The sequence below is a fragment of the Paramisgurnus dabryanus genome, chromosome 4, assembly GCF_030506205.2.
Source record: "Paramisgurnus dabryanus chromosome 4, PD_genome_1.1, whole genome shotgun sequence".
NCBI lineage: Eukaryota > Metazoa > Chordata > Actinopteri > Cypriniformes > Cobitidae > Paramisgurnus > Paramisgurnus dabryanus.
The window spans coordinates 29,150,447-29,176,028 of record NC_133340.1 but is presented as its reverse complement, the minus strand read 5'-3'; the positions used below and the strand labels follow the sequence as shown (position 1 = coordinate 29,176,028).

At 39.6% G+C, this 25,582-nt stretch overlaps 2 protein-coding genes across 13 annotated transcripts in view; one reads left to right on the top strand and one right to left on the bottom strand.

Moving 5' to 3' along the window:
* The window catches only part of LOC135735638 (interferon-induced protein 44-like), a 104,594-nt gene extending 87,597 nt beyond the window's left edge, over positions 1 to 16,997 (top strand). For 3 of the 12 annotated variants that reach the window (XM_065254090.1, XM_065254088.1, XM_065254097.1), the window contains 14 exons: positions 3,411 to 3,443; positions 3,547 to 3,580; positions 3,662 to 3,866; positions 4,686 to 4,832; positions 4,930 to 5,101; positions 7,352 to 7,452; positions 7,748 to 7,922; positions 9,728 to 9,787; positions 9,885 to 9,918; positions 10,002 to 10,206; positions 10,345 to 10,491; positions 10,589 to 10,760; positions 15,691 to 15,791; positions 16,486 to 16,997. In XM_065254090.1, coding sequence (XP_065110162.1) covers positions 3,411 to 3,443; positions 3,547 to 3,580; positions 3,662 to 3,866; positions 4,686 to 4,832; positions 4,930 to 5,101; positions 7,352 to 7,452; positions 7,748 to 7,922; positions 9,728 to 9,787; positions 9,885 to 9,918; positions 10,002 to 10,206; positions 10,345 to 10,491; positions 10,589 to 10,760; positions 15,691 to 15,791; positions 16,486 to 16,653 — 1,754 coding nt within the window. In that variant the 3' untranslated portion in view covers positions 16,654 to 16,997. Of the gene's footprint in view, positions 1 to 2,325; positions 2,377 to 3,410; positions 3,444 to 3,546; positions 3,581 to 3,661; positions 3,867 to 4,685; positions 4,833 to 4,929; positions 5,102 to 7,351; positions 7,453 to 7,747; positions 7,923 to 9,727; positions 9,788 to 9,884; positions 9,919 to 9,977; positions 10,207 to 10,344; positions 10,492 to 10,588; positions 10,761 to 15,690; positions 15,792 to 16,485 lie in introns of those variants that run through there. The other 9 variants (XM_073814369.1, XM_065254098.1, XM_065254100.2 and 6 more) reach the window with 9 other exon arrangements.
* Positions 16,998 to 17,543: 546 nt separating this feature from the next.
* LOC135735640 (protein downstream neighbor of son homolog) lies at positions 17,544 to 25,376 on the bottom strand. The gene is made up of 10 exons (XM_065254103.1): positions 24,867 to 25,376; positions 23,563 to 23,643; positions 23,269 to 23,472; positions 22,732 to 22,910; positions 22,174 to 22,352; positions 21,727 to 21,844; positions 21,500 to 21,628; positions 20,136 to 20,334; positions 18,644 to 18,859; positions 17,544 to 18,115 (listed from the first exon to the last, which is right to left on the bottom strand). Exons 1-10 carry the CDS (start codon positions 25,263 to 25,265, stop codon positions 17,978 to 17,980), a joined length of 1,842 nt encoding a protein of 613 aa, XP_065110175.1. The 5' UTR covers positions 25,266 to 25,376; the 3' UTR covers positions 17,544 to 17,977.
* Positions 25,377 to 25,582: the final 206 nt, after the last annotated feature.

The window sequence follows — 25,582 nt, the reverse complement described above, 5'->3', positions numbered from 1 at the left end:
CTGAAAAAGTTTGAGAAACACTGGTATAGCAGACTATACCATTTCAGATTAATCGGCTATTCCTGTCATTCCTACTAGATATTCATGTGTTTTAGTCACTTCATGGTCCTGCATTAAAATACTAGATAGACTATAATTTATCTAAGTATGCATACTGTTATTTTAGTGTTTTTATGAAGACTGCTGTCAGGGGTTTGATGAATACATTTATTGATGCGGTTGTTGAGGTAAGAAATAGCTGATGAAGTTGAAAGGCGGTTTCAATTAAGTACATAATTATGTAGACTAGCATTAATGCATGAGAAATATCTGACATAGAGGTACAGATTCTCAGGTGATGTAAGAAATGTCAGTCTAGCACTGAAATCACTTCTACAAGATTGCAAGTAACAGGAACAGATTCCTCAATAAAGTATTACATTAGGGCAGTCCCAGGAGAACAGGCATTCTTTTGTGTTACAGCTTTCCCTATTGTCATTGGATGCAGTGGATTGCAACCACCCCTGTGGCAGATATACAAGACTTTTTTAATGTTAAAATTAGTAAAGACGATAAAATATGTCAACAGACTTTACCTTGTTTATTTCTGCAATCAAGTCACCAGCATGCAAAATGTTCTTAATCTTGATTTTCTGAAAGTGATGGATGGTCCAAATTATTATGCTATTTTAGTTTGTTTTTTAAAATAAAGTCAGTAAGTTTACAAATTGTATTTTAATTTCAATATTAATATGACAGTGTGCATGTTATTCTATTTAAATACATAATTTGACATATTTAAAATGTCAAAAGATAATTCTACTTTTGTGCAATACCCCCCTGATGTGATTCAACAGTAAACACTTTTAAATCTAGATTAAAAACACATCTGTTTAACTCTGCATTTACTGTGCTGCTTCACACTGACTGCACTTTTAACAGTTCTGGGGAAAATCTAACTCCGGTCACTTTTATTTCTGTTTATTTTCTGTTTAATTTTTGAAAATCACATTTTTATACTTGCGGTCTTGGCCACTCAAGCAGGGCCGACGTCAAGGGGGGACATTTGCGGGCCGTGCCCCCCAAACAGGTTGTTGTGCCCCCCATACACAGTTTTTTTTATTAATTTAATATATATCAAGAATAATTAAAATAAATTAAACATTGAATGTTTCATGACTTTTAATGTAATCAAATGAGGAAAATATAGTTGATATATGTTTTTTAATTATTATTAAAATAGACCAGTTTCTCTGATTGGTTGTATTGCTGCGTCTCATGCGTCTTTAGGTCTTTAGCATATTAATGTGACTTGATACTAGCAATGTGTTTTTGGGGCATTTTATGGATTGTGTAAAATATGGATTTTAGAACATTTAGAACGAACCAGCACCGCCTGCTCCATCTGACTTCATGCAAACACAGACTGGCTCAAACTCAGAGATTAGAGGTCGAGGTGGAATTTTTAAATCTACAGGACACTGTTTTAAGGAAGTTTTAATGTTTGCACACGCCGCCATCAGCTTTTTTTTTAAGATAATTTAGCGTTGTTTTAATTTACATAAGCCTAAATGTGAAGTGTGGCTATAGACCGTTAACAGCATTGCGACGTGATTATGGTAATTCTGTGATCTTCTGCACTTTAAACGGGGAATGAGCTGACAGTCTGTACCAGTTGTTTGAGTGTGTGCTTGCACTGTATTTGTTGTTTTAATGTCTTGTTTTTGCAAGTTATTGTTGCTAATTGCGTGCCCCCTCAACCCACGAATAAAAAGCAAATGACATGCATTGTGATTATCATGCAATAGATCCGCCAAATTCCGCTTTTGCGTGCACATGATACGCCAGTCCTTCCCGTTCACTTATATGGCGAATCGTTTCGTGTCGTTTTATTTATTGGTTTCTCATTTGTTTTCTGTTTTTTTACCATTGTCGCTTGGGTTTTGAGTTAGATCAACTTTTTGTAACATAAAATGACATCCTAACCCAAACCCCGATTCTAACCCCAATTCCAAGTGACCAATTATTTAAAAATAGACAAAACATGGAGAAACCTATTAAATTACATCCTAAAGCAAAACCCAAATCTAACCCTAAATCCAAGCGAAAATGGTTTAAAAAACAGAAAACAAATGAGAAACCAATAAATAAAATGACACAAAACGATTCGCCATATAAGTGAACTGGAAGGGCTGGCGTATCATATGCACGCAAAAGCGGAATTTGGCGGATCTATTGCACGATCATCACACTGAGTGTCATTTGTACGCATCTTGGTGAGAATGGGTACCCTGGATTTAGGGATGTGCATGTGTCATTTTTTTTTCTTTTTTCTTTTTTGATTAGGTCTGAAAAACGAGTTCTCAATTAATTGGAGGTGGGGCATTTAAAGGGGCGGTACGTATGCATCGTGGTGAAAATGGAAATATTTTTATTAAAAACATTAAAACTTAATTTTGAAGAAACTATGACAGAAAAATGAACACATGCTAGATTATTAATAAATTAAATGTTTTTAACAGAAACCTCTAACAGGAAAAGCTGCATGAAGAAGTAAAACGAAAGGGTTAATAAACACAAACTGAAGCGATTTCTATATGATGCATTTTACGTAATATTAGGCCTTAAATACAACATAAATGTATTACATTACATGTATCTATCTGCACAAAATGCAAAACTTAAACTTAGTTATGTACTGGACAGAAAGTTTGACTCTTGTTGTGGATGTGCACCATAATGGCACGCTTTAAAACATGTCCTGTCAAAGCACAAGCTTCATTACATTAAGCTTTAAATATTTTGCTATCATTTTAGTGATTACTGTACCCGTGTACTGTCGTCCTGTTTTCAGTGAAGATGTTATGTTCGTATGGCTCTCTGGTATCTCTTGACATTTGATGTTTAAATGTGATCCATTAACCCATTGAACTTCATTTTGCACCTGACTTACTGAATCACCAAAGTAAATCTGAAAATCAAGTTCAGTTTTTTTTAAAGCACATTTAAACATGGCCGCATCATGCCTTTCAAAGTGCTGTACAGATGAAACAAGTAAATACTGTACACAAAAAAGCAATTAAAAAAAGGCCTTCATACAATAATAAAAAAAAAAACATTACTCATCAATTTACTCAAAGGCAGCATGAAACATGAGTTTTGAGACAAGATTTAAACACAGGCAAAGATGCCGATGAACAACTATCACAAAACATAATAAAAATGAACCGTTGTGGGTCACCCATTTACAAAGTTATTTTACTTTTCCACATCACTGTGAATGTTAAATGAGATGTGTTCAACAAAAACATGAAAAATGATGTTCATGTGTTTGCATTGTTAGCAAGCTATTTTATAGATAACAATCTTCCCCTACTTTGATTTATGACTGAAATTGCTTCCTGGTGGTTGTGCAAATATGGGCTGAACAGTGTCAAGACCAGTAGCACCACCGCCTCAACCAGGTAAGACTCTTTTCTTTATGACATAAAAGCAGTATTTATATGATTAGTGTTCATATTAGATCACAAACACTGATCATACAGATTTTTGATCTGTTTATACCAGAATTCAATGAACCATGGAGAAAGATTGATTGGAAGTAAGTGATGATATATCACAGTAGATATTTTTAAACTTTGCCTTTCTGATTTTCCAGCTTTATTTGTATTTCTCTTGACAGTCAGAGAGATGTCCTGAAAAAGAAGCTAGAAGAATTCACTCTGAGTAATGAAGATGTGAAGTACATTAAGATCCTGGTTGCTGGAGAAATTGGAGCAGGAAAGTCCAGCTTTATAAACTCGATCAATAGTGTCTTTCAAGAACGGATCTCCTCCATGGCACTATTTAATTCATCTGCTGGGTATAGTAAACGTTTTACAACAAAGGTGGCAATTTTCATCTCTTTCTGCACTCATATAGCCTATCTTTAAAGGTATAGCAGAAGATTTTCCAGAATTTTTGAAAAGAACTGCCCCTCCACAAAAAAAATGCACATGCGCAACTGCTCCAGAAAGGAAACGCCTATTAAACGTGTGCACGAGCGAGAGAAAGAGAGAGCAGGCAGGAGCCTAGTTCTTCTCTTCGCTCTGTTTACAAGTTGCTGTCGGCATGTTTACCGTGTCTGCACGGTTCGTTCCAGGGCTAGCATCGCGAATCATCGCTTACATCAACTTTTAATAGGAGTGATTTTAAATGGATTTCCCAAAATAGCATGACAAACTTTACCTGTCAAGTAGAAACTTCGTGTGGCAAAGCCCAACCCAGGCTTTTAACGCATGCCAGCGTGTGAAATATTCTCCCAAAAACACTCTGGTCATGTTTGTTTCTTCAGAGGCCTTTATCTTCTTGTCATACAATTCATAGACACCTTTTCTCTCTTGCGACTCTCACACATTTAGAAAAAACACGAGAACGCGAGCTTCAATGAATGGGTGAAACCCACCAGTCACCACACATATCCACCTGAAAGTGGACATATGCAGAAAGCTAACCTAGGGACGAGCATGTACGATAGCCTTACCTCAACATATCATCAGAATGATTGACAACTGGGATGACCAATAGTCTAGATGATCCACCCGGAAAAGAAAATCTTCCGCTATACCTTTAAATAAAAACATAAGCTTAAAACTAGGTAATTTAAAATTAATTAATTTAAAAATGTCCTCCAAATGTAAATGGTGCTTTATTTTTGGTCTTTATAGCTCAAATCATCCTGCATTAAAAGTGGACACAAGTTCTTGCCCTATGTCTTCACAGATGTAATGGGCTTAGATTCTAAAGCGTTGGGTGGGTCACTTCCAGAGGACATCGTCAGTGCTGTATTTGGCCATGTGAAGGATGGCTATAAAGTAATAAATCACAATATTTGGGAGAATAACACTTTACCATAAGATTTGTTTGTGTCCAGTATGTCTAATGTTTTGTATGTTTTATCTTATAATTCAGTTTGATGAGTCAAAGCCAATCGCTCAAGGGGATGAACATTACATTAGTGACCCCAACCTCTCTGACCAGGCTTTCTGTCTGGTTTACATCATAGCTGCTGATAAATTATCATTCACTGACGAGAAACTTATTGACAAGTTGAAGATCATTCGCAGCAGAATCAGTGATAGAGGTAAAACTGAACGCCGAATTAAAGGCTGCATAACGATTAATAACGATGAATCATTTGCAGAATAAAAGTTTGTTTACATAATATAGATGTGTGTGTGTACTATGTATAATAATTATGTATATATACCCTCACCGGCCACTTTATTAGGTACACCTTACTAGTACCGGGTTTGACCCTCTTTTGCCTTCAGAACTACCTTAATCCTTCGTGGCATAGATTCAACAAGGTACTGGAAACATTCCTCAGAGATTTTGGTCCATATTGACATGATAACATTACACAGCTGCTGCAGATTTGTCGGCTGCACATCCATGATGCGAATCTCCCATTCCAACGCATCCCAAAAATACTCTATTGGATTGAGATCTGGTGACTGTGGAGGCCATTTGAGCTCAGTGAACTCATTGTCATGTTTAAGAAACCAGTCTGAGATGATTTGCACTTTATGACATGGCGCGTTATTCTGTTGAAAGTAGCCATCAGAAGATGGGTACACAGTGGTCATAAAGAAATGGACATGGTCAGAAACAATACACAATGCTCATTTGGTACTAATGGGCCCAAAGTGTGCTAAGAAAATATCCCCCACACCATTACATCACCAGCCTGAACCTTTGATACAAGGGAGGATGGATCCATGCTTTCGTGTTGTTTATGCCAAATTCTGACTCTACCATCTGAATGTCGCAGCAGAAATCAAGACTCATCAGACCAGGCAACACTTCTATTGTCCAATTTTTGTGAGCCTGTGTGAATTGTAGCCTCAGTTTCCCATCCGCCTCAAGGTTTGACGTGTTGTGCGTTCAGTGATGCTCTTCTGCATACCTCGGTTGTCACGAGTGTTTATTTGAGTTACTGTTGCCTTTCTATCAGTTCGAACCAGTCTGCCCATTCTTCTCTGACCTCTGGCATCAACAAGGCATTTGCGCCCACAGAACTGCCACTCACTGGATATTTTCTCTTTTTCGGACCATTCTCTGTAAACCCTTGAGATGGTTGTGCGTGAAAATCCCAGTAGATCAGTAGTTTCTGAAATACTCAGACCAGCCCGTCTGGCACCAACAACCATGCCACGCTCAAAGTCACTTAAATCACCTTTCTTCCCCATTCTGACGCTCGGTTTGAACTGCAACAGATCATCTTGGCCATGTCTACATGCCTAAATGCATTGAGTTGCTGCCATGTGATTGGCTGATTAGATATTTGCATTAACGAGCAGTTGAACAGGTGTATGGTATATAACTTTTATTCTGCAAACAATTAGTCACGATTAATCGTAATGCAGCCTTACACCGAATGTCTTTGTTTACTGTTTTTATAACTTTGGATTATGATTATTTGTTGGTTAGGTTACTGTGAGGTTATTACTTTGAAATATGGTGATTTTGGTTTTCAAAAGTTGTTGTATGTTTTAAATCAAGGCCACAACCACAGCTTCAACATTGGTGGGGACCAAAACATTCAGGGCTACATGTATCAATACATACTGAATAGCAATAAACATTCATCCATCTGTAACATATTAAAGTGTACTTACCATAGCAAAGGCGGTGAGTCTCTCCTGTGAATATTATATAATATTTGGCTTCGTCCATTTGTGCTCTTCAGTAGATAGAAAGGTCACACAGTGACATACCAGTTATGTACTGGTCACAACGCTTTACATAATACAAATTCGCCAGACTTGAACTTTGCTACGCAGTAAACTTTGAAATATTGTTGCACAAGCTTGACTCATTTGCATGCATATGAATGGAGGTCAATGGAACAAAAAGTCTAGTTTGATTGGCCCTTATCACACAAGGAAAATAGTGGGCATGGCTTGTGCTTTCCAATGTGCTTTAATTGGATATTGAAAAATAGGCGTTTCATTCAGAAATATAACTGCCAGTAGACTGACATTTTATATAATTTTATACTTTAAAACTATTTTATATAATTTATATCTACTATATATATCATACTACAACCAAACTGCATATTTGCTTCACACTTTCATATTTTTCACTCTCTGTGAAACTTTCACATGCTGTGTCTCATTTTATTATGCCAACAGAACAAATGACATGAAGCCCTGTAAAACCATAAATCCTAAAGGGGGACAATTTGTCCGTTTTTGAATATTGGGGGGCATTGTGGTTACGGCCCTGGTTTAAATATGACAGTGATAATAAGTTGCCATCATTCTTTCTTATCCACTTGACCCTTGTCCTGATGTTTGACATATGATGTTTGTCTAACGTTGTATAGGTATTCCTCAAGTCATTGTCATGACCAAAATAGATGAAGCATGTCCAGTGGTGAAAAAAGATCTAACAAGGGTTTATCACAGCAAGAAGATCAAAGAGAAGGTACATCATCCATTAAGTGATATTAAAGAAAATATTATCTACAGTAGTGTTTCTCAATCAGGGGGTCAGAGCCCATTGGGGGGCATTTAAAAAAACTTTTTTGGGGCCAAAAGGGTGTAACATTTTTCAAAATATTTCTTAGGGTTTGGTAATTTTTAATGAATACACATCTGTTTAGTTAAAGCAATGTGTAGAATATTTTATTTGTTATACATTAGTGGGGGGGGGTCTTGAAGTGATAAAGGTTGAGAATCTCACTGATCTACAGTCTCTTTTGAAATGTTATGTTTTCTAGATGCAGATGTGTAGTAGCTTGATTGGTGTACCAATGTGCAACATCTTACCAGTGAAGAACTACCATGAAGAGATGGACACAAATCCTGATGTTGATTTTCTGATTCTGAAAGCACTGGAACAGATTGTTAATCTTGCTCAGGATCGAATTGATAGCAGCAGTAGCTGCATACAAGGTTTGAAAAAATTAAAATGCAATATATTTACTGCAAAAATATACTTTATACGTGTTATACAAACTTTTATATTTTGGCAATGAAAAATACATATTTTTTTGCCTTATGGATTGTAAAATAAGAAATGTATTTGTTGCCCCAAAATACATTTAGAAAAATATATAAATATATATATATTTAACCAACATTGCTCGAGTCAGAGTGTGATATTGGTCTATATCAGGAGTGGGGAACCCTGGGTCCTGGAGAGCCACTCTCAAACACACCTGAATTTCATTCAAGTAATCCAGAAGACTTTACTTTGATTTTTCAGGTGTGTTTAATTAGGGTTGGAACTAAACTCTGCAGGACAGTGGCCCTCCAGGACCCAGGGTTCCCCACTCCTGGTCTATATCGTCACAGCTGTGATAAGGCCAGAGGCACAAGGCCGCAGGTTAAATCACTTTTACATTTCTCAACCGATTTCAATGATTTTTGATCTGTGTAGAGTACATACATGCCCACAGTTGCTTAAAATCTCGATTGTTAAGACTTAGAAAATTATTATATTTATAAGTAATCATGATCATTGTAAAGTAGTCCACTGAGAGGCGAGCAATTTAGAATCCAAGTGCAGTTTAATTAAATCAAAACAGATGAACATAAATAAAACAAAACAAAAACAAAAACAAAAAAAGAGGCATGGAGTCATGGACATGGATTTTGTATGAATTATTAATATATTGTTGACAGTAGAGACTGTACAGTGTTTATAAAATTTTCGCTTCAACGTGTAAAATGAATAAATAGTGCTCATATACGGCTGTTTAAATAATATCCTCTATTGAAATTAGTGGAGGTTTGGACCCAGAAACTGTATTCCTTACATCATGACTTAACAACCGGATATATATAGACAAGAAACTGATCAGAACAAGACACATCAGGGAAACTAGAGACAAACATGACTACACATGCTATCAAAATAAAAGACATGAACACGAGAACTTCAAAATAAAAGACATGGACACTCAACAAGACAAGAACACAACAAAATACATACACTCTCAGAAATAAAGGTACAAAACTGTACCTTTTCTGTCACTGGGGCTGTACCCTTTCAAAAAGTACAGCTTTGCACCTAAGGATTTCATTTAAGTACCTCAGAAGTACATGCTGGGACCAAAGAGAGCTTATTAGTACCTCAAAAATACATATTAGTGTCTCAAAGGTACATATTGGTACTAAATGTTTACACATCTGTACCTAATGGTCCATACAATTACCTTCTTAAAGGTCTTTCCCCACTGACAGCTAGGGTACATATTTTGACTTTTTTCTAACAATGTAGGTCCTTAAGGTACGGTAATCTACCCAAAATTGTATTCTGTTTTGTATTCCTGTAAAGGTACCAAACAGAAACTTAGGGTACAGCCCCAGTGACAGAAAAGGTACACTTTTGTACCTTTATTTCTGACAGTGTAGCTTAATGTAGGCTACATAAAATTAAATAAATTATTCCAATTGTAAATATCACTTTTTTGTATTGTTAACCCCAACTATTTAGTAGCAAATCCAATTCAAAGAATAATAGTCTGCAAACATTTTTATAGCACTACAATTATATCATTCATATACTAGCACATATATTATTGAGGATTGATTTGAGGAAAACCATTCTGTTTCGGATGAATTCTCCAAATGTTGTTATTCATTGCTCTAAAGTTTACATATCAAGAGTTCTGATCCTATTTCTGGAAATATTATGATATTAAAGATATTAATCTTCTCCCACTTTCACTTATGACTGAAATTGCTTCCTGGAGGTGTTGCAAATATGGGTGTGTCAGAGTCAAAACCAAAAACACCACCACAGCCTGAACCAGGTAAGACTCTTTATGACATAAAGCAGTATTTATATGATTAGTGTTCATATTAGATCACAAACACTGATCATACAGATTTTTGATCTGTTTTTACCAGAATTAAATGAACCATGGAGAAAGTTTGATTGGAAGTAAGTGATGAAATACTACAGTAGATTTTTTTTTAAACTTTGCCTTTCTGATTTTCCAGCTTTATTTGTATTTCTCTTGACAGTCAGAGAGATGTCTTGAAAAAGAAGCTAGAAGAATTCACTCTGAGTAATGAAGATGTGAAGTACATTAAGATCCTGGTTGCTGGAGAAATTGGTGCAGGAAAGTCCAGCTTTATAAACTCCGTCAATAGTGTCTTTCGAGAACGGATCACCTCCATAGCACCAGTTAGTTCATCTGCTGGGCAAAGTAAAAGTTTAACAACAAAGGTGGCAATTTTCATCTTTTTCTGCACTCATATAGCCTATCGTTAAAATAAACATAAGCTTAAAACTAGGTCATTTAAAATTAATTAATTTAAAAATGTCTACCAAATGTAAATATTGTTATATTTCTGGTCTTTGTAGCTCAAATCATTCCGCATTAAAAGTGGACACAAGTTCTTGCCCTATGTCTTCACAGACATAATGGGCTTAGAATCTGAAACGTTGGGTGGGTCACTTCCAGAGGACATCGTCAGTGCTGTATTTGGCCATGTGAAGGATGGCTATAAAGTAATAAATCACAATATTTGGCAGAATAACACTTAATCATAAAAGTTGTTTGTGTCCAGTATGCCTAATGTTTTGTATGTTTTATCTTATAATTCAGTTTGATGAGTCGGAGCCAATCGCTCAAGGAAAGGAACATTACATCAGTGACCCCAACCTCTCTGACCAGGCTTTCTGTCTGGTTTACATCATAGCTGCTGATAAATTATCATTCACTGACGAGAAACTTATTGACAAGTTGAAGATCATTCGCAGCAGAATCAGTGATAGAGGTAAAACTGAACGCCGAATTAAAGGCTGCATAACGATTAATTACGATGAATCATTTGCAGAATAAAAGTTTGTTTACATAATATAGATGTGTGTGTGTACTATGTATAATAATTATGTATATATACCCTCACCGGCCACTTTATTAGGTACACCTTACTAGTACCGGGTGTCAGGATCCTGTCTTGTCATAGTTTCTAGCTCCTTGTGACAGGGTTCTGGCAGTACCATGTTTTATGTTAAGGCACTTGGCTTTGTTTATCTGGCCATGTGCCTTGCCTGTCTTGTCTAACCCCGCCCCCTTGTCTCCTTGTTAATCACCTAATGATTGTTTGATTCATGTCACCTGTTCCCTCTTGATTTGCTCCCCCATTTAAGGCCCTTGTGTTTGCTGTCCTGTGCTCGTTCGTTTTGTACTTATCCTGTGTGTTGATTCTTATTAAATCTAGTCTAGTATTCTGTCAAGTAAGTGTAGTTCCTTGTGAAGTTTATTGTTAAGTCTAGTCTGTTTGGTGTTTTGTTTCCCTAGTGTGTTTTGCCCCCTCGTGGGTTTTGTTTTCTCATTTCTGTTATAATAAAGGTTTCTGTTATACTGTCTGCGCCTGGGTTCGTCTCCTGTCCCTGACAAAACGAACGAGCCACTAAGAACCCAGCAGACAGTATGGACCCAGCTGAGCGAGCCCGCCACGCTCACCGCTTATTCGGTCTCCGCCAGAGGGAGGTCGATGTCTTGAGTTTTGCGGAGGATTTCAGGCGGGCAGCAAAAGACACTCTCTTCACCCAGGATGAGCTAAAGGTCATCCTCAATCGATGTCTCGACGAGCCTCTTAAGCCGAGCGAGATGAGGATGCTGAAACCCCTGGAACTGGAGGACATGATCCGCTTCGTCGGAAACCGGTCGAAGTCCAGGGTCTCGGCCAAGGCTGCACCGCCTCCACCCCTGCCTCCTATTCCGGAGGGTCTTGCGGTAGGGGTTCTGATGTTTGAGGACCCGGTGGTCGCCACTCCGGTGCCGGAGAGCCCCGCGCAGTCCACCGACATCCGAGGGAAGCGCGAGCGGAGAACATCCTGGGAGTCGGCATCCGAGGGGTCCTCTACTGAGCTTGCCACTCCCACCACAGCGCTCACCCCACCTGGCCCGCTCACCGCACCATGCCCGCGCAAGAAGAAGAGGAGGAAAGGGGTTGTGGCATCCCAGCCTAAGTCTCCACCAGGGCTCACACCACACCCCCAGCCCGCTGCGGCGCCCCCTGTCTCGGCTGTCCAGCCCACTGCGGCGCCCCCTGTCTCGGCTGTCCAGCCCGCTGCGGCGCCCCCTGTCTCGGCTGTCCAGCCCGCTGCGGCGCCCCCTGTCTCGGCTGTCCAGCCCGCTGCGGCGCCCCCTGTCTCGGCTGTCCAGCCCGCTGCGGCGCCCCCTGTCTCGGCTGTCCAGCCCGCTGCGGCGCCCCCTGTCTCGGCTGTCCAGCCCGCTGCGGCGCCCCCTGTCTCGGCTGTCCAGCCCGCTGCGGCGCCCCCTGTCTCGGCTGTCCAGCCCGCTGCGGCGCCCCCTGTCTCGGCTGTCCAGCCCGCTGCGGCGCCCCCTGTCTCGGCTGTCCAGCCCGCTGCGGCGCCCCCTGTCTCGGCTGTCCAGCCCGCTGCGGCGCCCCCTGTCTCGGCTGTCCAGCCCGCTGCGGCGCCCCCTGTCTCGGCTGTCCAGCCCGCTGCGGCGCCCCCTGTCTCGGCTGTCCAGCCCGCTGCGGCGCCCCCTGTCTCGGCTGTCCAGCCCGCTGCGGCGCCCCCTGTCTCGGCTGTCCAGCCCGCTGCGGCGCCCCCTGTCTCGGCTGTCCAGCCCGCTGCGGCGCCCCCTGTCTCGCCTCCATTGTCTATTGCTGCATCTCCTGCACCCTCATCACCCTGCCACTCAACCTGGTCCTCAGCTTCTATGTCCTCCCTGAACTCTCTTCCCTACCCATTCAGCCCTGGACTTCCCCTGCCTGTTTCTTCTCCGACTCCTCCTCTGCCCTGGAACCCCGCCTTGTTTCCTTCCATTCCCCCCATCATTTCAGGTCCTGCCCTACCACAACCTGCTATCCCTGTCATGCCCTGGCCCCAGATGGTGGCCCCCCCTGAGACTATCCCATCTCGTTTACCCTCCACCAAGCCTGCCCGGACTCCTCGCCCCAAGCCCTCAACACCCCCTGGACCTAAGACTGTACCACCCATTCCCACCCTGTCTGGACCTCCCCCCATGAACTCTGTTCCCCCTCCCCCCCTCCCCTGTTTGTTGTTTTTATTATGTAACCCCAACCCATTTGTTCTGTTGTATTGTTTACCATTGTTGTTAGTTGTCATGTTTTGTTGGTTCTTGTCTCTGTCTCACTCTTGTCTTATGTCTAGGGTGTTCCCTTGAGGGACGCCAGGTGGCGTCCCTTGGGGGAGGGGTACTGTCAGGATCCTGTCTTGTCATAGTTTCTAGCTCCTTGTGACAGGGTTCTGGCAGTACCATGTTTTATGTTAAGGCACTTGGCTTTGTTTATCTGGCCATGTGCCTTGCCTGTCTTGTCTAACCCTGCCCCCTTGTCTCCTTGTTAATCACCTAATGATTGTTTGATTCATGTCACCTGTTCCCTCTTGATTTGCTCCCCCATTTAAGGCCCTTGTGTTTGCTGTCCTGTGCTCGTTCGTTTTGTACTTATCCTGTGTGTTGATTCTTATTAAATCTAGTCTAGTATTCTGTCAAGTAAGTGTAGTTCCTTGTGAAGTTTATTGTTAAGTCTAGTTTGTTTGGTGTTTTGTTTCCCTAGTGTGTTTTGCCCCCTCGTGGGTTTTGTTTTCTCATTTCTGTTATAATAAAGGTTTCTGTTATACTGTCTGCGCCTGGGTTCGTCTCCTGTCCCTGACACCGGGTTTGACCCTCTTTTGCCTTCAGAACTACCTTAATCCTTCGTGGCATAGATTCAACAAGGTACTGGAAACATTCCTCAGAGATTTTGGTCCATATTGACATGATAACATTACACAGCTGCTGCAGATTTGTCGGCTGCACATCCATGATGCGAATCTCCCATTCCAACGCATCCCAAAAATACTCTATTGGATTGAGATCTGGTGACTGTGGAGGCCATTTGAGCTCAGTGAACTCATTGTCATGTTTAAGAAACCAGTCTGAGATGATTTATCCTGCTGGAAGTAGCCATCAGAAGATGGGTACACTGTGGTCATAAAGAAATGGACATGGTCAGAAACAATACACAATGCTCAATTGGTACTAATGGGCCCAAAGTGTGCCAAGAAAATATCCCCCACACCATTACATCACCAGCCTGAACCTTTGATACAAGGGAGGATGGATCCATGCTTTCGTGTTGTTTATGCCAAATTCTGACTCTACCATCTGAATGTCGCAGCAGAAATCAAGACTCATCAGACCAGGCAACGCTTCTATTGTCCAATTTTTGTGAGCCTGTGTGAATTGTAGCCTCAGTTTCCCATCCGCCTCAAGGTTTGACGTGTTGTGCGTTCAGTGATGCTCTTCTGCATACCTCGGTTGTCACGAGTGTTTATTTGAGTTACTGTTGCCTTTCTATCAGTTCGAACCAGTCTGCCCATTCTTCTCTGACCTCTGGCATCAACAAGGCATTTGCGCCCACAGAACTGCCACTCACTGGATATTTTCTCTTTTTCGGACCATTCTCTGTAAACCCTTGAGATGGTTGTGCGTGAAAATCCCAGTAGATCAGTAGTTTCTGAAATACTCAGACCAGCCCGTCTGGCAACAACAACCATGCCACGCTCAAAGTCACTTAAATCACCTTTCTTCCCCATTCTGACGGTCGGTTTGAACTGCAACAGATCATCTTGGCCATGTCTACATGCCTAAATGCATTGAGTTGCTGCCATGTGATTGGCTGATTAGAAATTTGCATTACAAGCAGTTGAACAGGTGTATGGTATATAACTTTTATTTGCAAACAATTAGTCACGATTAATCGTAATGCAGCCTTACACCGAATGTCTTTGTTTACTGTTTTTATAACTTTGGATTATGATTATTTGTTGGTTAGGTTACTGTGCAGTTATTACTTTGAAATATGGTGATTTTGGTTTTCAAAAGTTGTTGTATGTTTTAAATCAAGGCCGCAACCACAGCTTGAACATTGGGGGGGACCAAAACATTCAGGGCTATATGTATCAATACATACAACATCCATCCATCTGTAACATATTAAAGTGTACTTACCATAGCAAAGGCGGTGAGTCTCTCCTGTGAATATAATATAATATTTGGCTTCGTCCATTTGTGATTTTCAATAGATAGAAAGGTCAAGCAGTGACATACCAGTTATGTACTGGTCACAACGCTTTACATAATACGAATTCGCCAGACTTGAACTGTGCTACGCAGTAAGCTTTGAAATATTGTTGCACAAGCTTGACTCATTTGCATGCATATGAATGGAGGTCAATGGAACAAAAAGTCTAGTTTGATTGGCCCTTATCACACAAGGAAAATAGTGGGCATGGCTTGTGCTTTCCAATGTGCTTTAATTGGATATTGAAAAATAGGCGTTTCATTCAGAAATATAACTGCCAGTAGACTGACATTTTATATAATTTTATACTTTAAAACTATTTTATATAATTTATATCTACTATATATATCATACTACAACCAAACTGCATATTTGCTTCACACTTTCATATTTTTCACTCTCTGTGAAACTTTCACATGCTGTGTCTCATTTTATTATGCCAACAGAACAAATGACATGAAGCCCTGTAAAACCATAAATCCTAAAGGGGGACAATTTGTCCGTTTTTGATTATTGGGGGGCATTGTGGTTACGGCCCTGGTTTAAATATGACAGTGATAATAAATTGCCACCATTCTTTCTAATCCACTTGACCCTTGTCCTGATGTTTGACATATGATGTTTGTCTAACGTTGTATAGATATTCCTCAAGTCATTGTCATGACCAAAGTAGATGAAGCATGTCCAGCGGTGAAGGAAAATCTAAGAAAGGTGTTTCACAGCAAGAAGATCAAAGAGAAGGTACATCATCCATTAAGTAATATTAAAGAAAATATGATCTACAGTAGTGTTTCTCAATCAGGGGACCAGAGCCCAATGGAGTGGGGGGGCTTCAAAAAACTTTCAATGGGGCCTCAAGAGGGTGTACAATAAAAAAATATGTTTTAAGCCCGGAATACACTGCACGATTTTTGCCCTCCTATAAGATCATTACCTTATCACACTGTGCGACATGTATCGTTTAAACTCGGGTACGAGAGGTATGTAGACTGTACGATGATGACACGGAAGCTTCGGCGGCAGCGTCACACGTTCCGCAACGTCACCAGCATGCGCCCGTGGTAAACAAAAACCGTCGTGCAGGTCGTAGCAGCAAACACACGGTGCGGTGATCATGCTGAATTTCTGACACTGTCAGAAAACTATCGTAGGCTATCTTTGGACACAAGACCGGGAAAACGGCCGTCTTTGAACCTCTCTCATTGTACGACAAAGGACCACAGATGAAGAGCCACGATCACAGAAATCGCGACGATTGTTTCACGATGGCAATCTTTCGTCTGGGACAACCAATAATCGTGCAGTGTATTCCGGGCTTTAGTTAAAACAAGCTGTAGTATACTTTATATTTTGGTGAGCGGGGGGGTCTTGAAGTGATAAAGGTTGAGAATCTCACTGATCAGTCTAATGTTTTTAATGATGTTATGTTTTCTAGATGCAGACGTGCAGTGACTCGATTGGTGTACCAATGTCCAACATCTTCCCAGTGAAGAACTACCATGATGAAACTGAAACAAATCCTGATGTTGATGTTCTGATTCTGAAAGCACTGGATCAGATTTTTTGTCTTGCTGAGGATCGACTTGATAGCAGTAGCTGGTGACATTAAGCCTGTACTATCTGAAAATATCTTGAGAAGAAATTGCTCTTTTCTCTGTGTTAAAATAAAAGAGCTATTAATTATTGTTATTGCATCACCAATTTGAGAATCACAGAGCTAATGTTTTGCGATAATCTAAAAGTCAATGGAAAAAGTTTTTTGTTGCATTTAACATAATATTGGGAACTAATATTGTGCTTTTAGATACACACTTTACCTTAAAAAAATTCTGATGTCAATAACTGTACTATTGTTGGCAAAAATATTAAATTCTTAGATTGCAATACACAATTACCTTTTCCTCCCACATTTTTTTCACTAAAAATAAAAATCTATGACCTTTTAAAGAGTTCTGGTACACTTCACATGGTTACTGGATAGGGATTTCCCAGACAGAGTTTAAACTAGGACCAGGCCTTGGTTATATTATAAGTTTTTACAAACAAACCTTACAAAAAAAATTATAATGGGGCCTCATTTATAAAGCGTGCGTACGCACAGATTCCACGGCAAAATCCATATTTATAAAAACTGTCTTTTATATGGAAAAATCTCATTTAGGCTGGTTTCTATGCAACATTTTATAAATGAGGCCCCTGGTGTGCATCTTAAGACAAAACAAATGGTACTGATTAAGATGTGTCAGCGCAAGGTGTTTTTAAATTAAGGCAGCTCAAACATGCATTTTAGTCCGGGACTAGGATAAGCCCTGTCTGGGAAACCGTCCATATGTGTTTAGAGCAAGACATTTTTTATTATTCTTTTCCAGGTTTTGCCCTAACAGTAGTACTACTATGATATTTCTGAAAATGTACAACGGTGATACACATAATATTATTAAATAATATTTATTTAAGTACCTTGGAATGTCATATACGCCCATGACACATGATTATTCATTACTATGGTATTCAAAATTTCAATTTACTACCATCAGTATATCTGATACAGTACACTACAGGGACTTCTTATACACTCAACACACTGATGATAGTAATATGTGAAGAAAAGCAAAAATGATTTCAAATATTTCATTTAATATTACAATTTTATACAGGTGTGATAAATATTACAACATTAGCCTAAAAAAACATTTAGCTGCAGTCAACACAAGTTTATCTCTGATAAAATGACATGTTTAAAACGTAAAACAGGTATTAAAACACTTAAACTGACATGATAGTCAATAGTTGCAGTATAAAGAAACAACTATCAGAGTTATAAAGTCACTTCAGACACACTTGTACTACAGTGGGAAGAGCATCACTGGTGTCAGCTGGTATAGTAAGTCACACCATCACAGATAGGAATAGATGTGGTCTGTGTCTCAGGACCTCCAGCTGTATGAATGTCCTTTCATGTGCAGCTGTCTGAGAGCAGATTTTCCCAATGTTGTTGGCACGGCCAGCTGCTCAACTGTACTCTGCTGTAGACCACACCTGACCAGATCCTGCACCACACCGTCCTGTGAATAATGAAACACATGAGATGAGACGACCAGAGAGTCCTACAGTGAATTCACTGCACACCATACACACAGACAGAAAATCACTCATCAGAAAGAAATGGGTTAAACTTGCTAAGCTGCTTCTTCATTGACGGTAGTGCTGCTACTGTGGTTACATGCGTGGATATTGCCTACCAGTGGTCTGTTTGTGTGTTTGCACGTCGACATGGATGATGACAACGCAGAAGTATAAATGAAAACCAACACATAACCTACGTCATCTCAGCTGTGCCGTAGGACCTACATACAACAATAATGAGCCCTTAAGAGTAGGTTTAGGGAGAGTGTCAAAACACATGTGTCAACTTATGTACATAATAGTTAATGTGGCATCCTAGTCACCTTACTGCATTTCTCTTTTATAAATATGCTAATCCCATTATACATATACATTGTAAACTCTGTACATTGTGTGTTTAATCTCTTGTGTGCATTTCATTTGGAGCTCTATCAGTATTTTAAAACAAATACAAATGTTCAACATACCGGTGTCTCCAGTTCAGATGCTTGACCGATGGGAACATTAAGGACAGCGGTGGGTTCATGAGTATACAGGCCGACAGAGAATTCACCCTTCTGAGCGGGTTTTAACAGCTGGGTGAGCGCATGCAGTGTGTGAGGCATGATGGGTCCCGTCACCTCCAGACTGCACACGTCCTGATAACCCGCTCGAACTTGAGTCTTTACATTCACTGTACGTGCCTGAGGGGAGAAACAGCAGACATTACAAGATGTTTAAATAAATAATACTAGCATTGATACGAGTACTTGTCATTAAAGCTAGGTATACTCACTCTAAACAGCCCATTACACATGCTTTAATGTAAATAATAATAAACTAGGGTTGCAAAATTCTGAAAATTTTCACGGCTGGTAACTTTCGATGGGAATTAATGGGAATAATGAGTTGCCTATAACAGGGAACAGTAATGTCAAAATGTCCATCTTTGCATCTATTCATAGCTTAAAGCTTTCTTGTGCTGTGTGTAAACTAGTCTGCAACAACTTGTAATGTTTTTGAAAGAAGTATTAGATTTTTTTCAGATTAGAATGATTCCTAAAGGATTTTGGATCAAATAAATGCACGGCTTGATGAGCATAAGTATCCACACCTTGGTTAACTTTAAATTCAAGGACTAAATGTGGGGCACATGACAGGTGAGAGCAAGGTTACATCGTGTTACGTTTAAAGATACATTGTTACAGTTCCCTTTTGAGGGAACTCGTGCTGCGTCACTGCGGTGACACTTTTGGGACGCCTCCATGGGTAAGTGCGTCTGAATGTGTATATTAAATTCAACCAATGGTGAGGCTTAACGACAAAGACAGGGTGACGCGGGAGCCAGGAAGTATATCGCTATCTGAAATATTGCCAAAGACGGCGTTACAGGGACGCAGGAAGTATGGCAAGGGAGACCCATCGTCTCATTCCCTTCTCAGAGAACAACAGTTACATACGTAACCCGAGACGTTTTCATTTGTCAAACACAACTATGCAAAAAAGCATTTTGGTATAAATCAACATTCGCATACAGAAGATATAAACATTTAAAATGAACAGTTTAGCACGTGTGCTTAAAAAGTCTAGATTTTTATGATATTATCCTACACTACACAGGGAATAATATGGATTTTTTTCCAGAAAACTTAGATTAATAGATTCAAGCACTTTCAATGACCTGTATCTATGTATGTATATTTTCAAAAACTTCACAGGGCCTTGAATTTTTTCCACCAGATTCATAAACTTTTAAGGATTTCAAGGACCTGTGAGAACTCTGATTTCCATAAATTCCTGTTCAGTTTTCTATTTGGAATATTTCCAAAATTCCGCAGATTATATTCCAATGGAAAGTTTCTGTAGACTTTCCGCATCTTTGCAATCCTATAATAAACACATGGTGTGCTCTTCATGATTTTAAAACCGTACAAAAAAATAACATAATGCTCAGGAGAAAAGATGGTAAACGGTCCAAACCTTTAGCGCGTGCAGTGTGGCTCCTCTGAAAGCCGTAGGGGCGAGAAGTGTTGGAGGAAGCCCGGCCTGAGATCCGGCTCCAGCTACCAAACTCTTACAGTTAATCAGAAAGTTCAGCAGAGTGAATGTGTTTGAACCCTCGACCAGCACCACCGACTCCGGTCTGTGATCTAACCGAACCTCTCTGTGCTCCTTACGACTGGTACATCAGTTAGGGAAGATCATTAATATTCAACATAAAGGAGTTTGAAAATCAGGAATTATGCTGCGTGTTCCAGGGGGCAGGGTTTATGTAAATTTTGGGGTTGGTAATGTCACTAACCCAGAAAGTGGCTTAATTGTAGGCAATCCAGTCATTTGCTGAAGTTCTTTTTTTAGAAGTGATTTCTGTTAAAGCGAAAATCCCCCACTGCCCTTTTGAGCGTTGTTACTTTGCAGATGTTGTTTTCAACTCAAAAAAGTGGATTCAAAATCACCTTTAAAACATGAAAATAATTACCTAAGGTCAGTTTAAACCATGTGTCATTTCAAACCATGTGTACTTTACCCTGGATCATCTCAAGTTTATCTTAATTTCAGTCAGCGATCAGATGCTGTAAGGGAACAAAGATTTAGCTAGTTTTTGGACACTACACTTTTTATGAAAATATATTCATTTTCCAGCTCCCGTAGAGTAAAACATTTGATTTTTACCTTTTTGGAATCCATTCAGCTGATCTCCGGGTCTGGCGCTAGCACTTTTAGCATAGCTTAGCATAATTCATTGAATCTGATTAGACCATTAGCATTGCGCTAAAAAATAACCATAGAGTTTGGATATTTTTCCTATTTAAAACTCGACACTTCTGTAGTTACATCGTGTACTAAGACTGACAGAAAATAAAAGTTGTGATTTTCTAGGCCGATATGGCTAGGAACTATACTCTCAAACTGGCGTAATAATAAAGGACTTTGCTGCCGTAACATTGCTGCAGGAGGCTGTCTAGAAATTGCAACTTTTAATTTTCTGTCGGTCTTAGAACACGATGTAACTAAATAGTCAAACTTAAATAGGAAAAATATTGAAAATCTTTGGTTATTTTTTAGCGTGATGCTAATGGTCTAATCAGATTCAATGGATTGTGCTAAGCTATGCTAAAAGTGTTAACGCCAGACCCGGAGATCAGCTGAATGGATTCCAAAAAGGTTCAAATCAAATGTTTAACTCTACGGGAGCTGAAAAATGAGCATATTCTCAAAAAAAGTGGTATGTCCCTTTAATATATTTAATAGGTTGAAAAATATGTGCTGTATTGGTTTCTAACTATTGACCTCTAAATCCATCATTTCCATGCATGTTTATTTTAGAAGCTCATAAAGGATACAGTTTGATAGAAATAGCATCAGGTTTCTTGATCTTGTCCTGGACGCCCATCTCCTTTAACCAAGAAAATCCACCATCATCATCAATTTCATCATCACCCACATCTTCATCTTCACTGTGATCACTTTTTCTGCAGAAACACACACAGAAATTGAATGAATGAATGAATCTTCTCATCATCAGCAGCAGCAGATAGATAGATACTGTATACTGTGTTTATCTACTCACACATCATCACAGCTCCTGAGCGGATCTTCACCATCAGCCTGTCGAGAGCTCTCGCTGACCTCAGGTGAATCTTTGCTCTTCTTCTTCTCCTCCAGCAGGGGGAGTGTGAACTCAATTCCTGAACACAAGACGCACACAAACATTGAGCAAAACATCTAAACACACACGGATGAAGATATTGCTAGCAACTTTGTGCATTACAAGCAATTCAACTGTAGAATAATAAGTAGGTCTTAAAATGTGGCTCATCCAATCAAATTCAGTCAGAAATATGTTTAATAAAGAGTAGTTTGAGTAAAGGTAAATAGTCTCTAATAGCATCAGAGACCTATAAAACCTCAACTGGTTGTGGACAGGATTTTGTTTAGCAAAAAGCCAAATATCTTGTGTTTGATATAGGAAATGATATGACCGGCCTCATCATCTGGAGTCAGTGTTGAATCTCACCTTCAGTCTTCATGGCTTCACGCAGTCCTCTAGTGGTGGGAGTCATAAGTGCGCTGATATTTCTGGAACCATTAAGACCAGCAGCTCTGAAGAGCACAGTGAACTGGTATGAACACAGGTAGAAGTATGGACACAGTCTGGACTTCAGTAAACTGTACAGAGACGTCAGACTCACAGACCTACAGAAACAAAACAACAACACATTAACAAGACATTCACTTTATACCAGAGGTACGACAGATATAAAACAGGAATGAAATTATTATTGCCCAATGCCGATGTCACTTGCTCAGTTCTTTGACCATATTTTAAATGTTTAGCTCCTTTTATTTAGTTTGTTTCTTTCACGATTGCAGCTCGCATGCAGCTTACTCCTGGGTCCTAAAGTACACCCGATTTCTCACAACATACGCAGACAGAAGACTTAATGATTTGTTCTTTGTTTATAGGACTGGCTGATACGCCAAACTTAATTTTGTTTGCAATATAATTTAAATACGTTTCGTATCTGACTCCTATAAATCCACAAAGTTAAATCTCCACATTGAGCTCTCTCACCAGTCACTCATCAGACTCTGTTCCAGGCCGGTGTCCTGAGCCCACGGCGTCATCTTGCCAGCGAACTTGCGCTCGGCTCCGATCCGCGGGAAGAGAGAGAGCCATGAGAAAGACGGATGCTGCCAATACTGCAAACACTGCTGAAAACCACAACGGAGCTCCGCACATCCCCGAGGGTCCTGGAACACAAAACATATGAAGTACAAAAACAGAAATGTTTATCTAAAATACAATGACATCATCAACATTTAATATCTTGCTGTATTCTTTGCTACAAGCAATCAACCAAAACATAAAAGCAAGGTTCACCTCATTTAAGTGTATAGAAATTGATCATTAAAAAAAACTCTTATACTAAATATTTACAAATGACAAAAATACATTAAGACAAAATGACCACTGGACTTCTGTACAATACAAATGGCACAAATTTGCAATAGACTCATACATTGCAGTGGCCGATATATCAGAGAAATTAGGAACATTGCTTTCTTAATATCAGCCAATAAAAAGCTGATATCGGTCAAGCACCATCACCTGTATTTGAGCAGGTAGGTTGGTGTACGCAGCCCTGCAGTGAGCGGTCAAACCCTGAGCTTCCTCCTGAGCCTTCGGCTGGTCAGCCCAACTAAAGGACTGAGGAGAAGTGAACAGCAGACGGGTTTTCAGGGACCAATCCGCCGGAAACTCCAGGCACGGTTCACACGGATCCACATCAGAAATCGGACGACCTTCTGGACTCTAGAGACAATCAAAAACCAATGAAGCTCATGAATCCACAGGGAACCAGACTAAAACCTGAGAAAACACCAGGTCATCTTCTTCACGTACCTTTAACACTGGATCAGAACTCTCGGGTTCAAACAGGTCCTCTTCAAACAACGAATCTTCTCCAGAGATAGAAACCGGTTTCTGCATATGAACAAACAACATAATTTATAATAAAGCAGCATTAAAAAATATTTGGAAAAGCAAAAATTAAACCATGTGCAGCAGAAAACCATTCAGTTTTTAACTCTTTCATAAAAAAGTAAACACTTTGAAACTAAATTGTAGCAATCTTATGTCAACTGAACAGATTGCAATTTTTTTTGAGAGATGCTTAAATATAGATTAGGTCATTGATTTATTTTGCATTACTATATGTCTATACATTATAATAAACTTTCGCACCATATATAACTACACATTATAATACACTTACACACTATATATTGACTATACATTATAGTACACTTATGTGCTATATATGGCTATACATTATGGTACACTTTCGCGCTGTATTTGGCTATACATTATAGTATACTTATGTGCTATATATGGCTATACATTATGGTACACTTTCGCGCTGTATTTGGCTATACATTATAGTACACTTACACGCTATATGTGGCTATACATTATAGTGTGCTATATATGACTATACATTATAATACACTTACGTGCTATATGTGGCTATACATTATAGTATACTTATGTGCTATATATGACTATAAATTATAATACACTTGCTATATGTGGCTATACATTATAGTACACTTATACTGCACTTACCCGCTATATGTGGCTATACATTATAGTACACTTACATGCTATATGTGGCTATACATTATAGTATACTTATGTGCTATATATGACTATACATTATAATACACTTGCTATATGTGGCTATACATTATAGTACACTTATACTGCACTTACCCGCTATATGTGGCTATACATTATAGTACACTTACATGCTATATGTGGCTATATATTATAGTACACTTACGCACTATATGTGGCTATACATTATAGTACACTTACGCACTATATGTGGCTATACATTATAGTACACTTACGCACTATATGTGGCTATACATTAGTACACTTACGCGCTATAAATGACTATAATACACTTACGCGCTATATATATGGCTATACATTATAGTACACTTACACACTATTACGTAAGGAATAAGTTAATTGACGACGGGTCGTTGACGTCTAACTGAGGGGCTTTTGTCTGAACCGAGCACAGATTGCTAACATAAACTAATAAACTAAACTGTCACAATGTTATTACCATGTTTAACCATGTTGATGTAAAAAATTACTATGATTTTACAAAGCATAAGCATTAAAGTCATATTTACCTCATGATAATGATGTTGTTGCTGTTGTTGTTGTAAAAGCTCTTCTCTCAGTAAAGCTCCGGTATTTAAACGCTCATCTTTTAATTTTCCTTCTAGACCCGCAGCTGCCGCCGTTTTTCCCTCCGGAGCGCCGGTACCGGAGCCGCTGTATGATAAAACTCTTTTTTTGGGGCTGTTGTACGTGTTTTCAATACTCGCGAAAGGGTTTCTGCGCTTGACTCCCGCGCGCTCCGGTGCGTTCAACAGTGGGCCCGGTGAGAACGGACGGACTCCGTCGGCCAACACCACCGGACTGGACGCTTTCCCACCGAATGCGTCACTCCTCGCGCGCTTCCTTCTCATCCGCAGAACATCGGATGGTTTTTTAAAGCTGGGAGAGTAGCAGCCCGGTTCCGTCATGTCTGAGCTCTCGAGCTTACCGTGAATGTGACGTGAGGCGGGAAGAACAGCTGCTTGTTTTGTTTCTAAACGCGGGGATCTAAATTTCGCGCTTAGCGGAATGACGTCGATGGGTTGCGTGGTGACGAAAGCACGCTTGACGTAGCAACACCCGGCAAATGTAAAGTCTTCACCGTTTTATATTCACTGCGAAACTGTTAAAACAACAATAGCAAAATTATTTTATTATTTGAAAAACAATATTAATTTAAAATAGTCGAATATAATTAAACAACAGCAACAATGCGAATATAAACATTATTTGAGCAAAATGAAAA